Here is a 25,330-nt window from a genome sequence, read left to right on the forward strand (position 1 = left end):
TTTAGTGTCAATTAAATATCAAATACATAAACTTAACTTCCAGTACATCATTTAAAGAAACTTATCCTTCTCGCTCAAACCGTTTGTAGTCCATAATGTGATCAGATACATTTGGTGCTTAAATTCTGTGCAAGTTCTAGAATTTATAGTACCTGTCGCTCAATGAGCTTCTCGACGTATTCAACTGTTCGTACACGACGTTCACCCGTCACCTCATCCACATATTCCTCGGTACGCCGAGTGACCTTCTCGTCCACTACTTTCTCGGATTCGCGTATCTCTTTAGGGGGACCCAGCTTGCTGCGTACAGCAAGTTTGGGAAAATCTGCACTAGACGGCCGTAACGTAGTGAACTATGATAGTAAGACAGACAAAGAGGATACCGTTGTAGTTAACATTACATTGTAATACACAAACGCTAAGTTAGAACCACAGGCGAGCAAAGAAGTAATTAGTAAAATACTTATGTTAAATCATTACAATGAATATAAATATGCTGGTTAATTTATATTAAACACAACGTCGTTAGACTATATAGTTGCTAACGGTTTGTGAGCCAGAGAATACTTTACAGATGCTTACATCAGCTGCCTTTTCTGATTCTGGAACAGGAGTGACGGAATCAGTGGAATCCTGCAGGGTATCTGCTTTATTCGCAGTATCCATCATTTCGCTCATTTTTTTAATTACTATTTGCGCTTGAAGAGCATCCTAAATGTATCATGTTTATTAAGAACATTAATTTGAATAAACTTTTATGAAAGACGAAAAGTTAGAATTAGAAAACTGAAGTTTACCTGTTCAAGAGATTTTAAACGCGCCTGTCTCCATGCTGCACGTTTTTCTGCTCTTAAAGCTCTTTGTTCAGCAGGACTCAAATGGCTTTCTTCATCTTCATCCGAAATTATCCCCTATAAAATAACAGAACAGTTAGAATATAACAAAAAATGATCTATTTTAAACTAAACAATTATTTTTCTTTATATTAAACCATTTTATTGAATTATCAGTATTTTAATTAAATTGTTTAGACCTGATATGCTCAACAAATTTTGGAGTATATTATTAATGCAAATGAGAAACTGGAATGACTAAAAAAAGATTCAAGAAGATGAATACCTCCTGTACCAGTCTCTCCTTCAAGCGACGTTCTGCTTTTGCTGTCCTTACACTGCTTGGAAGGTTCTGCAGAAGGGGGATCGAACTTCGCGAGCTCAGTCGGCTACTGCAAGGTAACGAGCATGCACACTGACAAATCATATACATGTGCCCAAATTGTAATGTTTATTCGTTAAAAAGAAGAAGTACAAAAGCAACGTTCAGTACAAAGGCAAAAAAAAAAATGTATCGTATATGACTTATGTACAAAACGATAACGATACAAAAAAAGGTTCAACTACTACACAACAACTAAGTCTATAAATAATGGAGGCATCGGTGCTAAGAGATTCTAAAAAATAATTATTTCTACATTACCATTCGAAACAGGAATGAAACTATTGCATAAATAAAACTACAAACAAATGTTGTTAGTGGTTGAATAAATAATAACTATTCTTCAGAATCTTTAAAAATTCGCTTGCAGTGCATGTAAAAAGGAAGTGCGTTAAAGCATATGTTTTGGTTTATAACAAATTTATATTCTGATACACATCATTTTTTTAAACATCTTATTAGATAAGACTGCAACTTTTGTTTGTGCAGTAAATGCCTGTATAAGCACAACCACAACCTTAACTGCAAGGTACAATGTGAATGTAAATTCATAAGCCTATGTACAAGTATACGTTATTTATAAAAAAAAGATAAAGCAATCGCTAATATGTAACGAAATCACTTATACGCTGATTGTAATAAGCATGCACACTTGTAATAAAACAATAGCTAAAACAAAAAACACCCAATACAAGTTATATACACATATAAAACTTATCGTAGATATAAAAATACTGATATTTACACGATATTCAGTCCTATTATATACGTTCATATAAAACGTTGAAGCTATTTTGATCGTAAATTTTATCATAGAAGCAAAAAGATGTAAAAATCCGTCCCATATTATCTTTAAAGCTACTAGTCAATATTCTACATAATATAAGAGAATTACATCTAGCATCTTACAAGTGGAAAACAACTAGTATGATTACATTATTTTATATTTATATATACAGAAATGTATTTAAAACATGAACTTGGACTAAATAAAGTGCTATAATACTCAAGTATATAATGCAAATTAGTTTGATTCTCTTCTTTTTGCGATCAATAATCTACTGAAATCTAGTACGCCAATACAACGATGGTTCGTTTAAAAGATGATACCATAAAATATCTTAATTTTCTGTATGTTTAGTATTGAAAAATGATGAATGAAATCGTGAATATTAAAAAAAAAATTATACAGTCATTATCATGTTTTCAATATTGGTACATTACATGTTTGCAATCACTAATAGTCATTGTTTTCTGTTTTGTCTTTCCTTATTTTGTGGTATGCAGACAATAAAGAAACGGAAACAAAAGAAAGGGAATAATAAGGTAAAAGATTTTAATAACCACACGTTCAAATGCGTAGAATGAGTACAATTTAGCTTACTTAGGTCGCCTGTTATCCTGATCTTCTAGTGTTTCCTCCAAATCTTCTAAACCTTCATTTTCATCAAGTTGAGCCCATGATTTTAACTCATCTCGTGTTAAAGTGGCAATCTTTTTTTCTAAAAATATATAATAATATAACTTGTAATCATACAAATAATTAATAAATCGGTAGAATCGATTGTTAAATTGATAGTGTACCTTCTTCTTGCTTCATTTTCTCAACTTCATCCTGACTTAGAAAACTGAATACTTTTTCTAAAATAAAAGGAATAAAGAAAAAAAAAAGAATGAAATCATATATCTGAAACTTATTAAAGCACATGCTGCACATTATTACCAACCTGGTTTAGGCGAAGGTTTTAGATGTTCCTCCATGGCACTTTCAAACAATTTCTTTTTGTCGCTAACTGACATCTTTACTAGAGGTGGAGTTGGTGATGGTGTTGGTGAAGACTGAATTAAAACATTTGATAATTATTATTACATGGTAATAAACATTTCACCTTGGTGCAGAAATTTCATAAAGTACAACGTATAAAGGATAACTTATTTTATAACAATTCCACCCAATACTTGAACCTTTTGCAAGCATGCCAATTTGTACCCAAAATAATTTTGTTAATGCGTTATATGTACATTCTATATATAATAGAATTCTATAATTTAAACATACCAACGTTCATAATAAACAGTGTCAAGTAAGAGTAGTGCATTAGTGCTACTTAAAACATGCTTTTTAAACCCACCTCAACCTGAATATTCCCATCAACAGAGCGTGCGTTCTGTCGTTTGCTAAAAGAAGCCGAAGTGCCATGATCTTCTATGGACATAGGAGCAGTTAAAGGTGTTGGAGGAAGTTTGAAACGAGTAGTTTGAGTAGGACTATGATAAACTTTCTTATAAGAACCAATCTGAGGATCTGAAGTAAATTTATCATGCAAGGATGATGGCCGTTCCTCTTTCATTTTAGGCGAATAGGTATAATTAATTGATTCTTCTCTGGAAACTGGAGGAAGATCAGCGAACGTAATGCTACGTTTTGGCGCAGAACTTTTTTTCTTTGGAGAGGGCAAGGTTTGGGCAGTAGTATTACGATTGATATTCTTTGATGGAGTAAGAGCAGAGACCGGAGACTGAGGCGACGAATTGTCCACTGGTGCTACAGCTCTCTCTTCCCTCAGTGACTGAGTAAATAACATGAAGAATCGTATTAGTAAAGTTAATTCAATGTTTAAGTGTACAATAAGATATAATAAAAATATGAAACCATCATTATAAACTACATAAAATAACTTTTAAGAAGTAGATATTTTTTAGTTTCTCTAAGATTAACAAAATTGTCTTTGTGAAATTTATTATTATACTTTAAAAACAGATTTATTTTTCAATACTACATCTCATACAAAATCTATATTAGAATTAAAAAGGAATCAGTTTTGAACTTATTCATTCATTATTCTTCTTTTTTTTTTTTTTTTTACCATCTATACATTCAATATTATATCAATTGTACTATTATTGCAACAATTCATGCAGCTTTGCGCATAATTTTCTCTGTATACCCTTTCCAATGATTTCAAACAAGTTAAAATCGAATTTATAAAGTTACTTCATATTTGTACCCTATCCATCATGTTTCCATACATATCAATGCATCACAAGATATTCTGAAACAAAGTGATTTTTTATCCCAGATGATAATTCAGTAACAGGAACTCTGATTTCTGTGTTACTAAATATGAATATGAAAAATTTATACTCCCGCAATATAATAATATTAATGGGATAACTTGTAATTACTTCCAGAAGAACCTGCCGCATTGATATATCTGAATAAAGCACTGCACATATTTCATTTTTTATGTCTGTCAACTGGAACTTCAACATTAACATTATTTTTCTTTTTTTTTTACAATTAGATAAATACTATCTTATCTTTATAGTTTGTAATAATATATAAACATCTGGTCCATTAGATTTATATCAACATATAACATTTATAGAAAATTTGTAGAATACAATACATTAATTTATATTTTAATAGTGATATGAGTTTACTGTAGAAGTAAGTAACCATCCAAGAGTGCTAGCATTTATAACTTAGAAAAAACAAAAATGCTAGATGAACAAATGCTTCATGAAATAATCATTTCATGTTTCAACAAATTATATAGTGGACAATACTGAATGATTAGAACGTGATATCCTTGGATACACTCCCATAATTAGTAACACGCGCACTGATTATTTTTTTTCCTTTTCAGTAAATAAAATATATAAAATGAAGTGTAACTATAAATTACATGTAAACTGTTCTCTACTGTATGATAATGTTTACATTTCTGGAAGTAGTAAAATATTCTATATTCCTTTATATTAACTATTTTGTTAATAATACAAAAAACATTTGTAGCACTTTTTTTACAAAATATTTGTAAAAAAATAACAATAAAACAAATCTTTTTCTCAGTATTGCAAATGGAAACTACTGAATAAACAAGATTATTCGGAATAATATATTAGAAGTAAGCAATGAAATTTCGAAAATAGGCACTGAATTATTTTTCAGAAATTATACTGATGAGAATTATACTTTTCTTACTTTCAATTATTTTCTGACACAGTGCCAAGAAATAATTCACATAATTTTTTAAGCTCACTTAATTACAATAAGTAATTGTCCATCATATTTCTAATATTTCAAAATACATTACGAAACAAATGTATGAATCAATGTACAAATATTGCTAAAAAATATCCGTAAATACGTGGGAAGTTTTTTTTATCGTCTATGACGTCTGCCTACCTATCACAGAAATATCTTTTCATTTTTCATCTTTTAACCGATATTTATAAACAAAGAAGCAATGGATATATACATGAAAGTCATGTAGTTAAGGAAGATATCACAACTTTTGTGATGATTAAAGATTTTGATCCCATATTGGATCAAAACAAGGAAACAATCACAGAATCAACCCAACCAGTCAGCATATTCGCAATAATTACACTTAATATTATAATGGCAGTATCAGTAACAAACGGAGTAACGATAGTTAAATTGTACAACAATGATACTCATGAAACGCAATAAACATTATGATTATGCGAGTTAACGACATGAATTCCTTAGAATAATTTATTATGGCACAGTCCCGCGAATTCAGAGGTATGGACGTAGACACAGGGAAAATGAGTAGAGGGTCGAACAGACTCACTCCTGTTAGAGGGCAGCCAAAGTAGCACTATCACCTTCCACTGTCTGTAAACACGTGAAATATCTCTTGTTTTGCCGCTCAGGAGAGCATGCGACGCTAAGAACACTGACAAATGTACATTTCATGCGTCACATACTAAAAATAATGAGATTCATGGTGAATGTATGGATAACGACAAATATTATAATTGTTCTATAGGTGGTAACAAATTGAGGAATGTATTTAAGTTTCTGCGAAATGAAATGTCACTTAAAATAAGAATTATGGGCCATGCTTGTACAAAATATTTGTAAATTATAAAACTTGTCTGTAATAGATTAAGTTTGAATGTGTCAATCATGTTTCTTGTCGTTAGGGAAGAAAAATCTAGTTTTCTCAATACATTGTACCATAATAATTTTTCCATATTCCGGTCTAAGTCTTTATCATTTACAATTTGAATAATCGAATGTGTCCCTCCTTTTGTTCCATTAGTGCCATTAATAAAGTGTGTAATATGTCTGTTAATATATCACACGTGTATGTATCCATGAGTACACATACACAGAAAATACATGAGCAAATAAACGAATGATTCTTCTATACTACAAAACGCACACCAGACTCATGCACACTGAAACTCATGTAAATGAAACTTAAAATTAAAAGCAGTAAGTTTCAAAGAACTTATAGTAAAAAAGAATAAACATAGACAATCTTATATAAAATTAAAATGGATCAAGCAGTCACATATGCAGGAATGTTAACATTCTGTAAATATATAATAATTTACATTCATAAATTATTCGTGTGCTTTTAAAATAATTATAAAATTAAGTGAAGGAAAATTGAAATCCAATTACGTAGAAATTTTTGTTAAATATCACTTAAATATTATAGTTTAATCATAATATTCTACAAAAATGTTAGTAAAATTGTTCCAATATAAATAGTAAAAGCAATTCACTGCTTGCAAGTTAAATAATACTTTTAAAAACATGCAAATACAACCAATTTGTGACTTAAAATTGGTAAAATTAAAAAAATACTTACATTTGTATTTTGTGGTGCTAAAGTATGTTTGCTCATTACAATGGTAGTCGTTTTGAGATCTTTAGTGCCACCTGGTGATTTTGGTGGAACCATATCGACAGGACTATTTGACTTGCTTACTAATGATTCAGCTGCTCTTACTACATCTAATACCTGTTTAACAATATAATTATTGTTAATATTAATATTATAACAAATAGAATAACCTTATGTAGTGAGTGTATTCTTATTATAATTTTACTTTTTCAGGAGTAGACTTTTCTCTATGCTCAAGCAAAGCACGTTCTCTTTCTTCTTGTTCCCATGCCACAAGTTCAGCTTTCATTTCTTGCTCTTGCCTGAGTGTTGCCGCTTCTTCGTCGTCGCGATCTAAACTGGATACACTCTGTGATAAAGATTTAGTACCATCGGCTGCAGGATCTTTGAACTCCTTCGATGTTCTAGATTCCTTAGAATCTCTTCCATCGGATACGGGGTACACTGGTTCAACTTCGTTTTTATCATACCCCTTACAAACTACCAATGTAATTGTGTTTCCTGAACAACGCAGTATATTTACTGCTTCTTGATGAGTTGCACCTAATAATGATGTACCATTCACTTCCAATAGTCTCATGCCAACCTAAAATTGAAAACATAATAACAATACCGTACAAGAAGCTTATTGTTTTTATAAGCTATTGTTACCTTCAGTCTTCCATCTCTTTTAGCTGCGCCACCTGAATTTATTTTAGATATAAAAACTCCTTCGTCCGTGTGATCAAGGGGATTACCCTTTTGTCCTCGAAGTCCGCCTTTTATGTGCATGCCCAGTTTTTCTCCTGGTTCTTTCGTTATAACCAATTCCTAAAATATAATATTAGTGTTAAATATATTTTTACCACTTTTCGCACTATTTTATTTAAAATTTACAAAATTTTTATTCCCTTAATCTGACTTTGAAATATTAAACCACATAAAAATTTAATTTTTAATTATCTTGCATATTCTTATATAAATCATAAATACAATGTACAATATCGAATAAAATAATCTTCCCGAGGGAAAATGGTGATATAGGAGGAGCAGGACTTCTCAATATCGTAATTCTGACGATGTTAAAGTAGAGATTGGAAAATGAACCATTTCCCTGAAAAAGTCTATTATGCTCGATACTGTACAATGACTTTTATTTTATTACATAGGTTTTTCAATTTAACACAAAGCATATAAAGCACGTTAAAGAAAAAACAAAACTGTAAAATTCTATATAATATCAGCCAAGGCAGAAAAGCAATTGTTCATGATTTAGTGCCGAGCTTGTTTGCAGCCTGAACAAAAGAATAAGCATAGTATAGAAATAAAAAACAAACCAGGTCAAATAAATTGAGTACTTACTGTCACAGGGATGTACTCTATTTCGACCAGCTTGTAGGACAAATTATAAATAATGGCATTAAGAAATGATTGTAAGCACCGAGTGCCATTGTTTGCAAATGATAAGCACTGATTATAATTAGCATAATGCGTGAAGTACTAATAATCGAATGTTTCAGCTCTATTCTATTTTCTGCCTAGTTAAAATTACTATTTTTTATGTACATTCTTAGGTGAATTAAATGTATGCACATATTTACGTTTGCAATTTTTATATTTAGTTTTAAATTATTTCAATATTTGAACACTAAAAATTGTGAAACTCAGGATGATTAAAAAACATTCACTGTGAATTAGTGATCGACAAAATTACATTTCTGTAAGCGTGTTTGAACTAGAAAGCTATTTTGTAATTAAGCGGAAACTGTGTGCAATATCTAGCAAGCACGTCAATGAATACATTACAAATATTTACCTGGTAATTCTCTGGTAATGGATCATGTTGAACAGTAAGAATAATTTGATCTCCTGGTCGTAAAAGTTCCATCACAGCCTCTTGATGAGTAGCTTTTGTTACATCAGTACCGTTTACCTTCAGTATTCTATCACCCATCCTTAATTTACCAGATTTTGCAGCAATACCACCAGGTACAACCTAATATGTTTATACACAACGCTTATACAGCAATTTGTTTATAATTATAATATAACAAAACCCAGAGTGAAGTTTTACAAGGAAAATACTTACATGTGATATGAAAATTCCTGGTTCTTTTGCACCAAATGGTGTACAAGAATGATCTGTACCACCAATGATACTGAATCCTAAAGATCCCTCTTTCACAAGAACTACATCCTAAACAAAAATTTTATTATTAAATTAAAATTTATGATACCTTTCAAAGTTCTTATTTTACTTAAGCTATTTAAATGAATTATTTTAATAATACATTATGCACTTATAATGGATTAATACAAATGCATGAATGTATAATATAGTAACGTATTAATAATACAATAATGATTAACTTTACTACTTACCTATTTCCATGCCAGAGGATAAGCACCCCAATGTATAAAATATAGCACAACATCCCATACAACCAATTCCTATCAAGTACTTTTATTTTAGCAATGAACACAAGGTACAAGAGAGAAATAATTATATTGAATAAATGAATCAAGTTGACAACAACACATTTAAAATATATAAGCATGCAATAATAAGTATATAATTTGTGCCAAATTAGATACTTTTATAAACAATGCCCACAACAATTTTGAATGGTTTCTTATACAAGAAAATAAAATATTTTTTTTAATCAAAAAACAATCCCACAAAAACACGTACCAAGCATTGCTGTATAAAGTAATGCGAATTTATAAAAACATTTTCTTTATTAAGCATGCACAAAAAGGAAAACCACTTAACCACCATTTTGTAAATTGTAATTATTTAGAATCTTAATTGATTGCAGTGAAACGTGCTAAAAAACGTTTTAATGTTATAATTCCAAAGTAGGAATATTGTTAAATGATATTTATCAACATTGTGATTATCATCCAAGCATGGAAATACATAAGTTAATGGACCACGAGTGTTAAATACTTAACTTTAGTTTAAAATATTTTTAAAAAATGCTACTATTCCCATATCGAAGAAGAAGTAATTATAATCTCAATATTTAGAAAGTTATATGATTCTCAAACTTTCTTTTTTATCGCTATTTAAAAAATAACGAAACAATAATTTCTCAATAACAATTTTGCATTTCTTCAAATTGCATGTACAACGTAATTCATGCATCTAACTACCAAGCACATACCTCAATAATCACTGGTGGTACCAATTGATTTTCGGTCACCCTAGTTACGACGGTCTCGGTGAGAGTGCTCTTTGTGATGGTCTCAGTAACTTTACCAAGAGTGGTAGGAGCCGGAGGAAAATTAACATCTCCAGGTAGATTATCAGGCTGTTTTATTGTCACCGTCACGATAGGGCCTTGATGGGGGTCTGGCGATGGCGAGGATGTAGGACGAAGGAAATGAGCGGGAATCATAGCCTGAAATTCTTCGTTGGTGATAGGCTTCGGTACCTGTATGTCTTCCTGGGGTGAGGTTGACCTAGGCTCTGTAGGAGAGGTAGGCGTCGAGCTAGCAGTTGTCGTGGGTGTAATCGTCGGCTGTGAAATGCTATGCCTCGGAGCAGGTTGTGGATGCGGTTGACTATTTGTCGGACTTGGCGATATTGATGGAGCATTCTTAACGGAGCCTCCTGTTTCTGTAACGCCATTCATTTTGGTCGTCTCAGTAATTTCTATTTTCATGGGAGGCGGTGTTTTTGAAGTGGGACTCGGAGATAAAGTCCTATCAGCATCGACGGAACGTCGATAGCTGGTATACCCTGGCTTATTTGCAATATAACTATTTGCATTATACAATCCTGTATATGGTTTAGGAGCCCCAATAACACGTGGTGATTTTTCTGAAGGTGTTACAACCGTGGCTGCGTTCGCTTGGGAAATTGGAATTTCACGTTCGACTACTAGTCGAACGAATCTTTCCAAGCCTGTTAACAAAGCAACTGCTTGTTCATGTTTAGCTCCTCTCATTTCAACACCATTTATCTGGAAATTAATATATTAAACATTAGAAGATAAAATATATACGGAATTATAATTAAACATGTTATCACATGAATTGTATGAATTGTAACACTTACAGATATTACTTTGTCCCCAACTAATAATTTACCATCTTTTTGTGCCACACCACCATCGGTTATTCTTGAGATATATATCGCCTAGAAAATTGTATTCGAAAAATATACAGAATAGATAAAATTAAACACACATGAAAAAGATAGTATTACTAATTTTTATATCTTACATCACTATTGTCTTTAAATGGCGGGGAACCTTCTCCACCAGCAATACTAAATCCAAGCCCATTTTGGTCCCGTATTAATGTCGTATGAACAAGAACAGATACCATTGGTTCACTTCCTGCCCTTGTCGAACATATAGGTTCTGGAATTTTCTTGGGCTAATTGATAGAAAAAAATATATTTTCAAAGTTTACACATTGATGTCAAATCTATACATTGCAATTATTAAATACAATATGGTATGTACCTTGATAGTGTCATGAGGTAAAGACGCATCACCATTCTCTAAGTTATGTGGTATACCCGTGGATGAAACATGGGATGTTGCACTTGGAGCTCTACTGGTACTCAAACTCGAGCACGCTGAATCTTTTCTAGATGATCCCTGTTAGATATGATAATGTTAATAATGCTGTAACAAACGTATATTTAAGAATGTGCTACCTGTTCATACGGCGGTACTATCCTCGTTACTTCTCTTTGAACTACTAATACAAGGACACGTCCGCACGCCTTCAAAACTTCTACAGCATCGTAATGACCTACGTTTACTACCGATACACCATTTACGGATAATACTTTATCTTCGACTTTTAAACCCGCTAAATCTGCAGGTCCACCTATAAAGTTTAATATAGATTGTAATTATCTCTTTTATAAAAGAATTAAATAAATTTTTAACTTTAATTTTTACCTTCGGTAACTCTGGAAATAAAAATGCCTTCATCGTCACCCTTAAAAGGGGTTGAACCAATTCCACCGGCTATCGACAAACCAAGACCCCCAGTCGTTCTTTCGATATGAATTTCATATTGTTCTTCTCTTACTTCTATTGTTGGTTCAGCATCGGATGTGGCGCCTAGAATTATTATGAATAATTAGCGTGATTCACTGATTACATCACTCTTGATTAATCATTACCATTGTTTCTTTTCTTTCTTACAAAACATCTGTATCTTTTTGGCATTTTTTCCACTATCCTTATAAACAATATCCACTGTCGCTTGAATTTTTAAATGAACATTACCACTTTATAATATCATTTTACGCATGTACATTCGCGACGCTAAGTTGAGTAGATAATTAGATAAGAGATAAGGTATCTAAAGAGAAGGAATATCTTATCATAGTCTGTTTGCTGTCACGATTACGATGAAATCATATCGAGAAATATTCGCCGTGCAGTGTATACCGGAAAGTTGCAACAAGTACTGAATCATTTTATTACATTTTAAGGTGTGGAAATTGTTAAAAGTTACGTATTTTAAAAATCTTCTTAAATATTGTATTTTTGGGGCGCTATAAAAATGTGTACAAATTGAATAGTGATACAACAAATGTGATTATTATTTTACCTTGACTTTGAGTGTCAAAATTTTCCGCAGGTTCTGCCGGCGCTGACGTGGATGTAGGTGTGTCGTCAGGTTTCTTCATAAGTGCCTATATAAACAATTCATTTAATTTAATTATAACAAATATATACATACATTTATATATTTAACGTTCTTTAAATATATGTTTCAGATAGACAATGATCTTACCTGGGCAATAATGGAAGCTACTTTTTCTTTATCTACCGTCGTATGAATACGTTTATTCTTCAGGTGATGTGGAGTGTCTCTACGATGAAGCCTATTTGGTCTATTTGAATCACCGCTACCTTCATAATCAGTACCCTCTGTTACAGAAAATTCTACGTGTCTTTCAGTCCCTTCGTTTTCGGATTCGTCATCTTCCTTTTCACTTTTCTCCTTTAGCTCAGAAACTGAATCATCAATCCTTGTCTCCTAAGAGTACGAAAAATAAACAATATAAAAATTTGTAGATGAAAATAAATAAATAACTTTATCGGCTACTGTTTAAGTTCTTACAGCACTAGGTTCTGCAGCATATTTATTACAAACTACTTCTGATTCGTTATTAGACTGGAGATCCGCATTGTTAGTCAATGTTCCAGGTACGATTTGTGTTTCTTCATTTTCTACCGATTCAGGTTTTGCTGGTTCTAATTCCGTAGAACCTTCTATTAAATCACTAGATTTTGTTATGGTATCAGTCTCAGTTTTATCTAAACCAAACGTTTGAGAAATATCCTAGAAGAATATTAATAATTACTTCATCATTTGCAAATGTTTTTTCTCCTTCTTATTTTTAACTTTTTTTCTAAAAGTATTACCTGTTCTTCTGTAGACGCTGATCGGCTGTCATTCTTTCCTTTGCTGAATAATTTATGAGCCTTTGCTTTCAATTCTTTAGGATGAGGAGTATTTTGCCGTACAAATGGTGTCTGAAATAAATACAAATCCTTACATACATGCTACTTATGTAGATAAACGGTGAGGAAAAAAATGACACTTCTATTTCATTTTTTGTTATTTTAACTTTAATACAATGAATTGTACGAGTAACCTTTCCAACATATAAAATAACGCGATAGTATTCTGAATTTAGATCTAACGTATCGAAAGTATTTCTGTTTTCTTGTGCGTTGTCTCACCTCCTTATCAGTTTCTGGAGGTTCGTCTGTAAATTTAACAGAATGCGTTCGTGATGCTTCTTTTTCTTGCCATTCTTCGTCGTCACTGCTACCAAGTTCACGTACGTCGCCACCTTGAACAGCATTTCTCATCCCAACAAGCATACCAAGTCTTCCTGAATCTAAATAAGACAATGTATCAAATACAATTTCAACTATGATTTAAATACGTTAATCGTCTGCTAACCATCAGGATGAATTTCTAATTGTGGCAGGAGAAAACATGTTAATACTTCTTGTCCAGTTTCATCATCGATATCTGTTTGAAAAGTAAGCATTGGTTGTGCTTGATTTTCACTTAACCATACTGCCTTTAAGTTCAGATTGATCAAGGAATATGGCAAATACTGTAATCTGGAACAACAAATATCGTTATTAAAAATTTGTTGAAACAAAATTTACAAACTGCAATTATAATTACAATTACCTATTGCCGGATACATCTAAAACATGAAGAGCAGTACAATGGCCAACTTCAACTGGAAGATATTGCAATTTGTTATCTCTTAGAGATAGTACACCCAACTGTTTCAAATTCCCTGAAATGAAAATAAAAAATACATTCAAAGAAAATTATTCTTAATGATAATTACAGTTTGATCTCGACAAACTTTTTTTTACCGATTTCTGTAGGAAGCAATTGTAAACTATTTCTGTCTACATTTAAATTATTTAGATTAAGAAGTTTTCCTATAGTTGAAGGCAGTTCTAACAGAAAATTTTCTGTAAGAATTAGTTCCTGTAAATTTTCACACCTGAAGCAAACAAATATATTAATCTCTGTTTCCCTTTCTCTTAACACAATGCATATCTGTTACAAGAAGAAAATTAATCTCACCTGCCTATATTTGGATTTAAAGTAGAAAGTCTATTTTGATCAACTTTAAGAATGGTCAGTTTCTTAAGCTCTCCAAGTCCATCAGGCAATTTTTCAATAACATTTTGAGATAAATGTAAATCCGTCAAGGATTCTAAACCTCCAATTTCTTCTGGAAGATCTTCCAACCGATTTTCCGACACGTCTAAACACGCTAACGTTTTCAATTGTCCAATTTCAGATGGTAAATGTTGCAACTGATTGTGATCTAACCATAATTCTTGTAATGCTGGCAATTTTCCTATATGTGCTGGCTAAAATACATACAAATCGTTAACGTTCAATCTCTTGAAATATTTTTTATAACGTTTCTGATGCTAATTTACCAAGACATCAATGTCATTGTCACCAAGATCCAGTCGCTCCAATTTATAAAGTTTCGACAGTGATTCCGGCAAAGTTTTGAGCAAATTTTCCCTCAACTCCAATGACTGCAGTGCCTCCAAACTGGAAATAAACAATCAGAACAAGTTAGTACAATGCGATGCGATTGAATTGTTCGAGTTTAGCTTGAAACTTAATTAAAACAAGTTTTCGACATTACCTTCCGAAATCAGGTGGTAGATTCGTTAGGGACATATCATTAAGCCCTAGAACAGTCAAGTTCCTTAGCTGCACAAAACCTGCTGGGAGCCTACAAACATGTAAATGTAAAAGTAAGCTGATTTCCTTTTGAATTTCTATTAAATATGTCTCCATACTTAGATACTTACCTTGGAATTGGATTGCTACTGAAGTCCGCCACCTGAAGTGCCCGTAAATTCTTGATGTTCTCAGGAATATCTGGTATATCTGTAACAGAAAAAAATCAAACGTTTGATAAATTAATGTTACATAAAGAACGCGGAAAATTTTTTATTTTGCATAGCACTGATAATTCCATTGATAAACAGTGGCATAGTGGGTACGGTAACTAATTACGAACGACAAGATTTTGAGTTTTCGAATCCTAGTCAAAACCGGCCCTGGACCCCCCAAAGTCCAGGGCCCCCATAAGACGATTTTGCATTTAAGAATGCAAGAAGAGTATTTAATATTTACTTGTATATTAATCTATGTAAATACAAATTTAAATTAGTTCAATTTTATTTGAGCTACTTTTTTTATCTCATATATGTGAAGGGGCCCTTTTACGGAGCCCACCTGGGACCCCTAAAATCTCATTAATACAAGTAAAAAATTGAACTCGAGTATAATTTGCCAACGGATTAAAAGGGGGAGAAAATCTTGACAAATATAGTTTGCCGTTCGACCGAAAAGGGTATTAAGGATCGCCAAAAATAGGAAGTTAATTTAGCCGTGTCGAATTCACGATCGAAGGACCCCGTTTCTCAATTGCCGTTTCGTCATCAATGAACGTAAAGTCAGGTTTCCCGATTTACCGTGTATCGAGATGCGCTATTTCTTGCGGCTTACGTAATTCCCGGTTATTTTTCTTCCGTTTGACAATTCCGATACACGTGCAAGCCCGACGAATTTTCTGCACCTGGAAGGAGAGGCTGCTTATCGAAAACAGGACTTATTAACCGCCTCTAATTGATGCTGGTACGATGCACAACTGTGTCATCCGCGTGTACGGTTAATTAATTTGCACGGGAAATCAACACGTCCAATGACAAATTCTTTGGAGAGAAACATACCTACCAACTCGTGACTGAACACTGCTATTGCATAAGAATGCAGGATGCTGTTGTGGGATGAGATAATACCCCGCATTCCTGCGCTCCTTCTCACCGTTCAAGTTGAAGTATTTAATGAACCAAAGTGAAAAGCAAACGAACGGTTTCGAACGCGGAAGCTGCTCGTTGTTACAGAATACGTTTCATTCGATTCGACATGAACGATATCATTTTAATTGGAACACGGGTTAATAACGCGACGCTGGAAACGAATGAGCAAAAAAATTGATTAAATATCGAATTTACATATTTTATCAACATAAAGGGAAAATGGTAACAGGATTATGACGAATACACGAGTTACAGCGTATCGTGAATCACGATGCGATTATGCATTCTTGAGTTTGGAGATGAAACGCGGAGGGAAAGGAGAGGGATGGGAAAACGAGTATCGCATAGCGATAGGCTTCACGGGCAAATTGAACCTTGAAAATTCGCTAGCTACTTTTAAGACAGTGGTTCGCAGTTACGGACCGTTATGCAAATATTTCCCCAATTCCTGAACCGTGTTGTTCGTATTTTCATTGTATTTCCGTGCTCGGCGGTAGCGAGTTAGATTTCTATCTAGAAAATGTCGACAAGAACTGTACAATCTCGTACGTTTAAAGAAACTAGAATTTTTCTACCGATAACATAACTACGTGATGCAAACGCACGTGTCTCGCGATGAATGCACCTATGTGTGCACTAATACTGTACCATCGATGCATGCACGGTGCGCGCAACAGAATGCAACTCCAGCGACGTGGAGCAATTACAAACTAACCGTGATTCCGCCAGACGGAAGAGACCAGACCCCTTCGTTCACCGGATCTCTTTGTTCCCAAAAGGATGTTAATGATCGATGAACAAAGGTTATATGTCTGAGGACTTTTATAGCGAGGAATGGATGCACAAAAGACCGGTTCGTAATGTTTGCCCATTCTGTCTTTGAACGTATCGAATGGTATACGGTGGATGTTATCGATCGATAAACTTTCATAGGTTCTGGGCTAACACAGTATGTCCCCGAGGAAAAGATACGCCATTTCATGGTTTTGTGGTTAAAATATCTGATCGAGCGATACGATTCCTGAACGTGCAAACACACTAACGCGTGTGTACAAGCCTTGCGTGGATATTTTTAATACGTTCCTCTGGTGCGAACGATTTTCAAGATTGTCCCGCGCGACAGTGACGCACGTCGAACATTCCCGCCGTGGTTTTCTCAAAATGCATTTACATGCACGCGATGCATAACGATTGATCCCAAGTATATCAAGGTTGAGGTTCGATGGATGAATGCGTTTGAACGGAGGAAACTGACAATGAAATAAAAACGTTGGAAAATAAAGCGTTTTTCATTGAAAAATTTCCACCGTGTTCCCTTCGAGTATCTAAGTGATCGGCAGTAAAATAACGCAAGGCCATTAACAACGGTACCGACAATGGCGCTCTCTCGTGTAAACAATAAAAATTGCTCGTGAAAAGAATCGCGCGCGTTTATTGCAAAATTGTTTCCTACCGCGCCTCTACGATAATTCACCCGTATGACCATGGTTACACCCTTCGTTGTGTTTTTTTTTTCTTTTTGTTCCATCGAATTAGTCGATTTTCAGTAGCCACTCGAATCGCGGTCAATTACCACGCCTATGGAACGACTGCGGTAACCTGTAATTAAGCAGCCGGTAAATAACACAAAACAGCTGCTGCTCTCCTACGAAACGCGTTCGCCACTGTAAACATTATAAATAGCGCGAAACATCCACCCTCGGCCTTTGCAATTTACCTTGGAAGAAGAGGAGGTGGTGGAGGCCGTGTAACACAGATGTGCGAGGGACGGACGGTTCGGCCGATATGTGAACACCACGCACTAAGTTTAAGTAAATAGGATCCATTACTGTGCACGGAAAACACGAATCCGATTATCGTTTTTCGTACGCGTAATCGTGATTTTCAACGTATCGATTAATTCAAAGAAATTAACATACAGATTAAAGGTTTAATGCATTTTGCAATCATACATTTTAACCAGCGTACAATTATTCCTGGATAATTAGCCTTCTATTTTAAGAGAAAAAAGAATTTCTTATTTTACATCTTTATTTTTATCCACGGAATCAGCTCCTCCCGTTCGCATCGTTTGATTAACAGGACACCCAGTATAGACCCAACAGTTTACCCGACGCAACACTGTTTATGATTATTCAGACTATACGGCCTCGGCGGAAAAAATCCAATCGGGTAAACAGCCTTTAAAGCCGAAGCTTTCGTGACGTGTAATTTTATGCCGCATAAATTGCAAGAGATATTCACCGCTGCGGTTTTCCGTCGCGGATACGCAACAGGGAACAGGGGGCAATACGCGGTGAGGGTAAAAGATTACAGTGCACGTACGTTCTTTTTTTCCACTTACGTAATATCCGTGTCACACGTTAAAGAATCGATCGACACAGAGGAAAAAAAAAAAAAGATTCCTGTATTCTTCGATAATTCAATATTTATTTCGTAATAAACATGCAAAATATATTATTATTTTTTTTCTGGTCGTAAGGATTTATCGGTTAACACGACCGATCGGAACCTTTATAAAATCTCTCGGAAGGAAAAAAAGGGAAAATCCGAGGGTAACGGCAGCCCATTTATGCATCATGGGATGCATGTGTGCAGTTTATGTTCTTATGTAATAAACGCGTGACACGTGAACGCCTGACGAACTCTTATCGTTTAGAATTTTTCTCTGTGAGGTAATTCATCCTTCCCAGAAGGTTAAAGACACTTTCCTGGCAACTATATACCCTCTCATAATGAATTACCGGATGACGGACCACGGAGAGAGACCATACCGGTAACGGAAATTTTATTTCAACCCCTTTTACCTTTCTTTCCTTTTATGTATCTAACGGAGAAAAATAGAGAACATTTTCGATAGGATTTTCTTCCGGTCAAACACTCGTCGGCTCCGGAAATGGGGTGACAAATGGACCAACGAAGTGGAAAGTGTAGTTTGCTCGACGAAGCTTGCAAAAATATTATCGTTTCGTTCAGGCTCTACTGGTATATGGTGTAATTAACGATCACGCGTGCCGAGTAACATTATTTTCCTTCGTGTATTACGTGCTCATTCCTGGCAAACAGCTTGGAAAACATAGATTTTCTTCCTTAGAGGAAGAAAAAAATGTAAGATTCTTGGTACTGCATTCCGATCACTCGTATCTTCCTCGTTCGTTGCACCTACACGCGAGTGCAACGTCTTTCATTAATGGGGGTAGGTTTCCTGAACCCGAACCTGTTGCTATAAACTTATATTTCTTGCACGCAACGAGTTTTCACTGTCAACCAGTCCTCGCTATTCTAGATCTACTATCTTTGAATCTGGAAATCGTTCGCATTTAAATGAGTTGTAATAGTGGATATTAATCCACGTCCCGTGTGATACATATATCAATTCCTTTTTTTCCACTGAATGCATATTGAGTTATTTTTTTTGGAATATACATTTTTTTTATTAATAAGTGCGTATGTTATTATTGCATATAATTGCAGAAATCAATTTATAAGAAAATCTAACTGAATGAGATCTGGTTACGTGGCTAACAATATGTTATGAAGTCTATAAATCGTAGCAGGGAACGGCATCTAAGAAAACAAATAAAAAATGCGCTTAAACTGGAACCAACCGCGTAGAAAAACACACGATTGTAATTTCGCAACCGTGGCGAAAGAATTAGCGACACGCAAACTGGCTAGTCGGATCATCGATAATTAGAACAATATGTAATTTTATTTTTCAATTATTCAACCGTGATAAGAATCGCTTCTACGCGATGACTTGATTCTAATTAAACGTAGTTGATCCAGTACTGGTGGTGCACGACAAACTACGTGATTCGATGAATCAACGTAACGAAGTTACACGACAACGAGACGATTACTGGAACGAAACTAACTTCCATCCCGCTGGCATATTTGCTGGACTTGTTAGAAATTCTGTATGCGACTTTGCGAACGACCTTATTAACGACTATCAAGTCATACTCCTGAACGAGTTTCACAGACAATTGAATGGAAACTGACAATAGAGGGATGGCTTGTCTCGCTTGTCGAAACCCTTTGTGGAGTTTACCTCTGAAATTGAATTAAAATGTTGATGGAATTATTATCGAGCCTTGTTAGATAATATTGGACCGTTTGTGCGCCAATTTTGATGAATATTTAATGTTACTGAGATAAGGACGTAAAAGAAGAAAAATAAAAATACCCAAGGTGAAAATTCATCTGAAATTCACTTACGATGCACAAGTGATATAAGAATTGTATAATCGTAGTGAAACGAATGAAAAGTTCCCAAGTTCTGAATTAAATCCACAAGTGTTTCCCAGCTATAGTACCCGCGAAAGCGATGTCAATGATTACGCGGTTGCATCATTGTGTTTACGTTGATTTTATCGATGCTAATACAACGATGAGTTTCGCGTAAACTTCGCCGTTTTCACTAGTTTCAATTAAACGGGATACGCTCGAGTGAGACAGTTCATTGACCGTCACGAAAAAAACAAGAGAAAGTAACAATTAAATTGCATGGGAATAGATAGATGCGTGTTGTGCACGCTGGTTAGCTGTTAATTCAGAATTTTAATTCATAATACCGACGATGCGAGGATAGTGTTACACTGGCATAATCGTAACAACGATTCGAAAATAAATTAATTCTTGAAATTTGATCAATGAAATAAGATAGTCGCGTAGTTTTCCGATATGAATATTTTAATTTAACTACCTGACGCGGCTATTTTGTCCTCATTTTAAGAAATGAACTCTCCGAATATTTACCATACTTCATACATATTAATTTGAAGATTAATTATCTGGTTCGAGTTCCGCTCTGAAATTCAGAGGAACAGAATTTTTCATTAATGATTACGATCATGGTTGAAATATTACGCGCATACAGAGATCGAGTAATGAATATTAAAAATAACGGTCATGAAAACGAAAAAAGCTTTCCACTTTTCTTTAATTAAAATTTTTTACGATAACATGCGTTTATGTAGTACACTCGAGTGCAACGTAGACTTCCTTAGTTAAAAAAAAGTGTAAGAAAAGAAATGTTTCGATTAAGTTTTCCCTAGGCTCTCTCTAGGGTTCCCTAGGCTCCGCTTAAGTTCCCCTAGGCTCTCCCTAAGTTCTCAGGCTAATGGTGAAAGGTTGTCCAAAAAGGACCTATTACTTAGAAATTTATATTCCTTGTAATAACGAACACAAAATTATATTTTTTTTAATCCTTTGCCTTATAATATTGGCTAGTACTTTTAGTATAATTGAATTTTGAATTTAATTATAATTATAATTTGTTCGGTCAAGGATCTTTGAACACCGTTTATGCACGATATTTCAATTTATTTTATTTGTTGTAAAATTTCAGGAATAAATAGTTAGCCCTGATTGACGCAGCTATTAAAAAATGTTATAAGGGAAGGGGTTAATCACATTTGTCTGCCAACCTAGTGCACCTACAACGTACGATCACAATTTCACGGTCTCGTTAAGTCCATGGTCGTGTAAGGTGTGGTCACCCTCTATTTTCTCGTTTATTTTCGCCTTTTCACGTTCGTACATAACGTACACGGCTCTTACGATGGATCCTTAGAGCGAACAAAAGCTGCTCGATCGAACGTGTATACGAGCCCCAGTCTAGGGTGGCTCGAAAAGTGGGACACTTTTGTCCTCTGTTCTCTCGAAAGCGACGTAGAAATATCAATCATTGGCCCAGATATACCTGCGAATCGTTTTTATTCGACACGTATAAATACCGGACGCGGTGCATCGGATATCCAGTAGCAGCTGTTACAAACGAGACACTCGGTGATACCGATCCACCCGTTGAATTTTATCAAAAATTCCAGCAATTCCAGGCTTTCACGTCACGACGCGTGAAACGTGAATAGAATTCAAACTACGTTAATTAAAAAGAAGAAAAAAAGAATAGAGTTCAAGTTGCATCGACCCGAGTTTTTTTAATTTTTAATTTTTGTTCACAATTAGCTAAAGCCTGTAATACCAAGACAGAGGTGAAAGAAACGTAAAAAAAAGTCTCGGCACGTTTCTATAACTGAAAACGTCCGGGAAGCCAGCACATGTACGCGTTTCGCGTAACCTAATTGTAGCGCCTTATTGAGTTTCCATCGGCGACTTGGTATGCACACCAATGTCCTCGCCGTATAATACGTTGACCATCGACCAACGAACACTGCAAGCTCATTTTCCAGGCCAGCTAATCTGTCTGGCTAATTAAGTTTTTTGGAAGCCTAATCGAGTCTTTCCCCGATTACCTTCCACTATTTTACTTTGCATTACTGTTAACGGTATAATATCATTTATTTCTAGAACCGTTCGAGTTGGAAAAAGTGCAATCGTATGCAACAGTGTGCAATCGGGTAACACTACAGAGACATATTTTCCACAAGGTGAATCATAGAACCTGTCGTGGAATATTTAATTAGTAATCTAAACCTTAGCCAAATATTTCAAGAAAAATTGAAGAAACGTTGTTCTAAGGTTTAATTTGAGCCTGCAAAAGATCGACAAATATTTTCGGACTTAAAAAATCATCGTTCAGACGATCAAAGCTATCTGGATTCGAAGTTTCCAGGTGCCTGCATCATACACACCTGGGGAACACGTCGAGGAAAGCCGTTCCAGAGAAGTGTGCGACGTTTGAATTAAAATCAATGAGGATAGCCAACGTGGAACGTTCAAACATTCCACGAGTGACTCACTCGGTTCACTGGATACTTTTCCTCTTCTCTTTTCCTTTCGAGTATTTTTCCTAGTTTCTGGCCGGCACTGTCGCGGCCACGTTTGATAAAATAACACACCTCGATAAGATGTATACACGGTCTCTCTACGTAATCAACGCGTAACGAGGTTGTAACAACAATTACGTCGGACGTAATTTCGTTAAGTTTAAAATGATCGAATCGTTGGATACGGCCCTGAGTATTTCGCAATTTATGGACAGGACCGATGCGTAAAACGCGAACGTGCCAAACTACCGGTCACGGTACATCGAATTATCGACGAAAATATTATTAAAATTGAAAATAATATTAGAATCCTTGACGATATCGAAACGTAGAAGGTCGGACGTAATTTCATGACGTAAAATTATCGAAAATGTATCGATTTAAAGGTTTAAGATTGATAATTAACGTGAAGGATAAATATAAGCAAAACTGGGTTGTCTTAGAAATTTCATCTACGTTACTGATGGAACGCATCCAACCGATATCAGAAACCACTCTTATCTCTAATGATACCGTTTCAGTTTTTCCCTCGATAGCTTCGATCAACACGATGATTCGGGTACATTCACATCATCGAGACGTGGTACACACAAACTCCATAGAATATGAATTAATGATAGAGGCAGGGCATATAGGGACACGTCTACATCGACAGAAATTTATGGTATCGATTACCATAGGAATGCAATTTATTACAGAAATTAAATTCTCCACGGGATAAGCTAGACCAGATACCACTTGTCTCTAAGTAAGTTGTGAAACGCGATTTTATAGGAGAAAATTAATTCCAGCTAAATATTAATCCATATCACCGTTTTAATTATCATCCCTTGCTTCACATTTTTTTTAAAAGAGGAAATATAAATTATTGGCTCGAAAATGCATTTATGGAAATAACAACTCCACCGTTGTAGATATTAAAGCTACAAACTCTAGAATTATTAATTAACAGAGAGCTTAATTCTGGTCACGATTAAACTACGAGACGGACTTTCACGTTGATGAATCAGAGCATCGCTAATACAACTCTGTTTCTTTGTCAATGAACCACAGCTACTCCTCCGAGTAATTTTCTGTAGTTCATTTTCAAAGTTCTAATTAACTGGATACAATGATGAACGTGTTGAATATCACGACGAAAAGGAATGGCCAACAGCCATGGTTGGCTGTTAATTGTAATTATTCGAAATACGACCGTTTCATTTTTCAATTAGATTCTTTTCTAATAGCAGAGAGTTGACATTAATAGCGAAGGGTGTGATCTAATTGAAATTGATTACCACTTTGAGAAAGGTCAGTACAGAAGTGAAGTAATTTTCAACATTTCTTTTTCGAAACTGTCTTATCTTTTAACAACTCTATCTACGCTGTTAAATCGATCATGGATAAATCTTGTACTTGATAGACAATTGCGTGTTGCATAACACGTGTTTCATGACTCTGTGACAGAATACTCTCCAATTTGTCACTTAGATCCTAACAGCAAAATTATCCGTGATAAGAGGCCGTTTGAAATAAAATATAGCCCCCGGAGTTTTTCTAATTGTATAAACAGGTGACGGAATGACGAGGTATGGCGGTAAATAATTTCACAGTGGCGTACGATGTTGTTCCACGCATGTGTCTTCGTCATGTCACGAAGCTTTAAGTAAGCAAATGTCGCAATCGTTGGGTAATCCTTCCTTCGTCGCGATCTTTACGAGACAAGTGATGACGAATTGGTGGAAAAAAGTTTGCAAAACAATTTCGAATCTTTGATCGATCGAGCAGGCGACATCAATAGTTGCTACGATCTTTCTAAGGCTAAAATTTCAAATTTCGACAATGATTAATCGTGTTAAATCATCGTCGATTACGATTCAGGGAAAACGTTACTTTTACGACAGAAATCGCGCGTACTTTATTAGGTACAGCAGTCGTTCGATAAAGGTCATCGACTAATTAGCGACAACTAAAGTGTCTCGTGTTTTCTTGTTAAGCAAGAGAGAAAAAAAAGTACGAAATAAAATTGACCTTGAGTGAAATTTTGTGGAAGCTGTTCATAAGATAGGGAAAAGAAACCCTTTCGCTACGAATAATTTCATTAGTCACCGCTGTTGTTTTGAAACGAACAGGGTTAAAAATCATAAGAAACTTTATCTTCAAACTTTACTACCCCTAACACAAGCTTCACCTTCGCGTCACAACATAAATCCTACAAATCCCTCTCGAGTTCCCGCTTCAATTTTCCCCTCATATTTTGCTGTTCGCAGGGAACCTTCGGTTTTATCGCCGATTCGTTGCTTTCAAGGAGCTTTCCAATATCTTGTTGCGCGTCGATTAGGAAACGGGAGGGTTCGATTTTTCTTCCATTTCACCA

The 25,330-nt window shown here is 34.8% G+C and overlaps 1 protein-coding gene across 9 annotated transcripts in view; it reads right to left on the reverse strand.

Moving 5' to 3' along the window:
• Positions 1 to 25,330, reverse strand: part of LOC114877329 (protein lap4) — a 36,009-nt gene that overhangs the window by 3,168 nt on the left and 7,511 nt on the right. For 2 of the 9 annotated variants that reach the window (XR_003789548.2, XM_029189758.2), the window contains exons 3-34: positions 15,221 to 15,299; positions 15,052 to 15,141; positions 14,834 to 14,954; positions 14,469 to 14,761; positions 14,252 to 14,385; positions 14,058 to 14,169; positions 13,818 to 13,984; positions 13,592 to 13,752; positions 13,271 to 13,381; positions 12,966 to 13,187; positions 12,636 to 12,881; positions 12,450 to 12,534; positions 11,789 to 11,953; positions 11,539 to 11,714; positions 11,342 to 11,479; positions 11,097 to 11,252; positions 10,930 to 11,010; positions 10,034 to 10,834; positions 8,956 to 9,063; positions 8,683 to 8,862; positions 8,229 to 8,258; positions 7,539 to 7,697; positions 7,093 to 7,473; positions 6,852 to 7,004; positions 3,348 to 3,785; positions 2,943 to 3,054; positions 2,800 to 2,856; positions 2,600 to 2,717; positions 1,120 to 1,225; positions 798 to 911; positions 583 to 711; positions 153 to 353 (exon numbers count right to left, since the gene is read on the reverse strand). Coding sequence is in view for 8 of the 9 variants with exons in the window: in XM_029189758.2 (XP_029045591.2) it covers positions 153 to 353; positions 583 to 711; positions 798 to 911; positions 1,120 to 1,225; positions 2,600 to 2,717; positions 2,800 to 2,856; positions 2,943 to 3,054; positions 3,348 to 3,785; positions 6,852 to 7,004; positions 7,093 to 7,473; positions 7,539 to 7,697; positions 8,229 to 8,258; positions 8,683 to 8,862; positions 8,956 to 9,063; positions 10,034 to 10,834; positions 10,930 to 11,010; positions 11,097 to 11,252; positions 11,342 to 11,479; positions 11,539 to 11,714; positions 11,789 to 11,953; positions 12,450 to 12,534; positions 12,636 to 12,881; positions 12,966 to 13,187; positions 13,271 to 13,381; positions 13,592 to 13,752; positions 13,818 to 13,984; positions 14,058 to 14,169; positions 14,252 to 14,385; positions 14,469 to 14,761; positions 14,834 to 14,954; positions 15,052 to 15,141; positions 15,221 to 15,299 (5,624 nt within the window). In the remaining variant the exon portion in view is untranslated. Of the gene's footprint in view, positions 1 to 152; positions 354 to 582; positions 712 to 797; positions 912 to 1,119; positions 1,249 to 2,599; positions 2,718 to 2,799; positions 2,857 to 2,942; positions 3,055 to 3,347; positions 3,786 to 6,851; positions 7,005 to 7,092; positions 7,474 to 7,538; positions 7,698 to 8,228; positions 8,259 to 8,682; positions 8,863 to 8,955; positions 9,064 to 10,033; positions 10,835 to 10,929; positions 11,011 to 11,096; positions 11,253 to 11,341; positions 11,480 to 11,538; positions 11,715 to 11,788; positions 11,954 to 12,449; positions 12,535 to 12,635; positions 12,882 to 12,965; positions 13,188 to 13,270; positions 13,382 to 13,591; positions 13,753 to 13,817; positions 13,985 to 14,057; positions 14,170 to 14,251; positions 14,386 to 14,468; positions 14,762 to 14,833; positions 14,955 to 15,051; positions 15,142 to 15,220; positions 15,300 to 25,330 lie in introns of those variants that run through there. The other 7 variants (XM_029189801.2, XM_029189778.2, XM_029189787.2 and 4 more) reach the window with 7 other exon arrangements.

Source organism: Osmia bicornis, chromosome 3 (genome assembly GCF_907164935.1).
Source record: "Osmia bicornis bicornis chromosome 3, iOsmBic2.1, whole genome shotgun sequence".
NCBI lineage: Eukaryota > Metazoa > Arthropoda > Insecta > Hymenoptera > Megachilidae > Osmia > Osmia bicornis.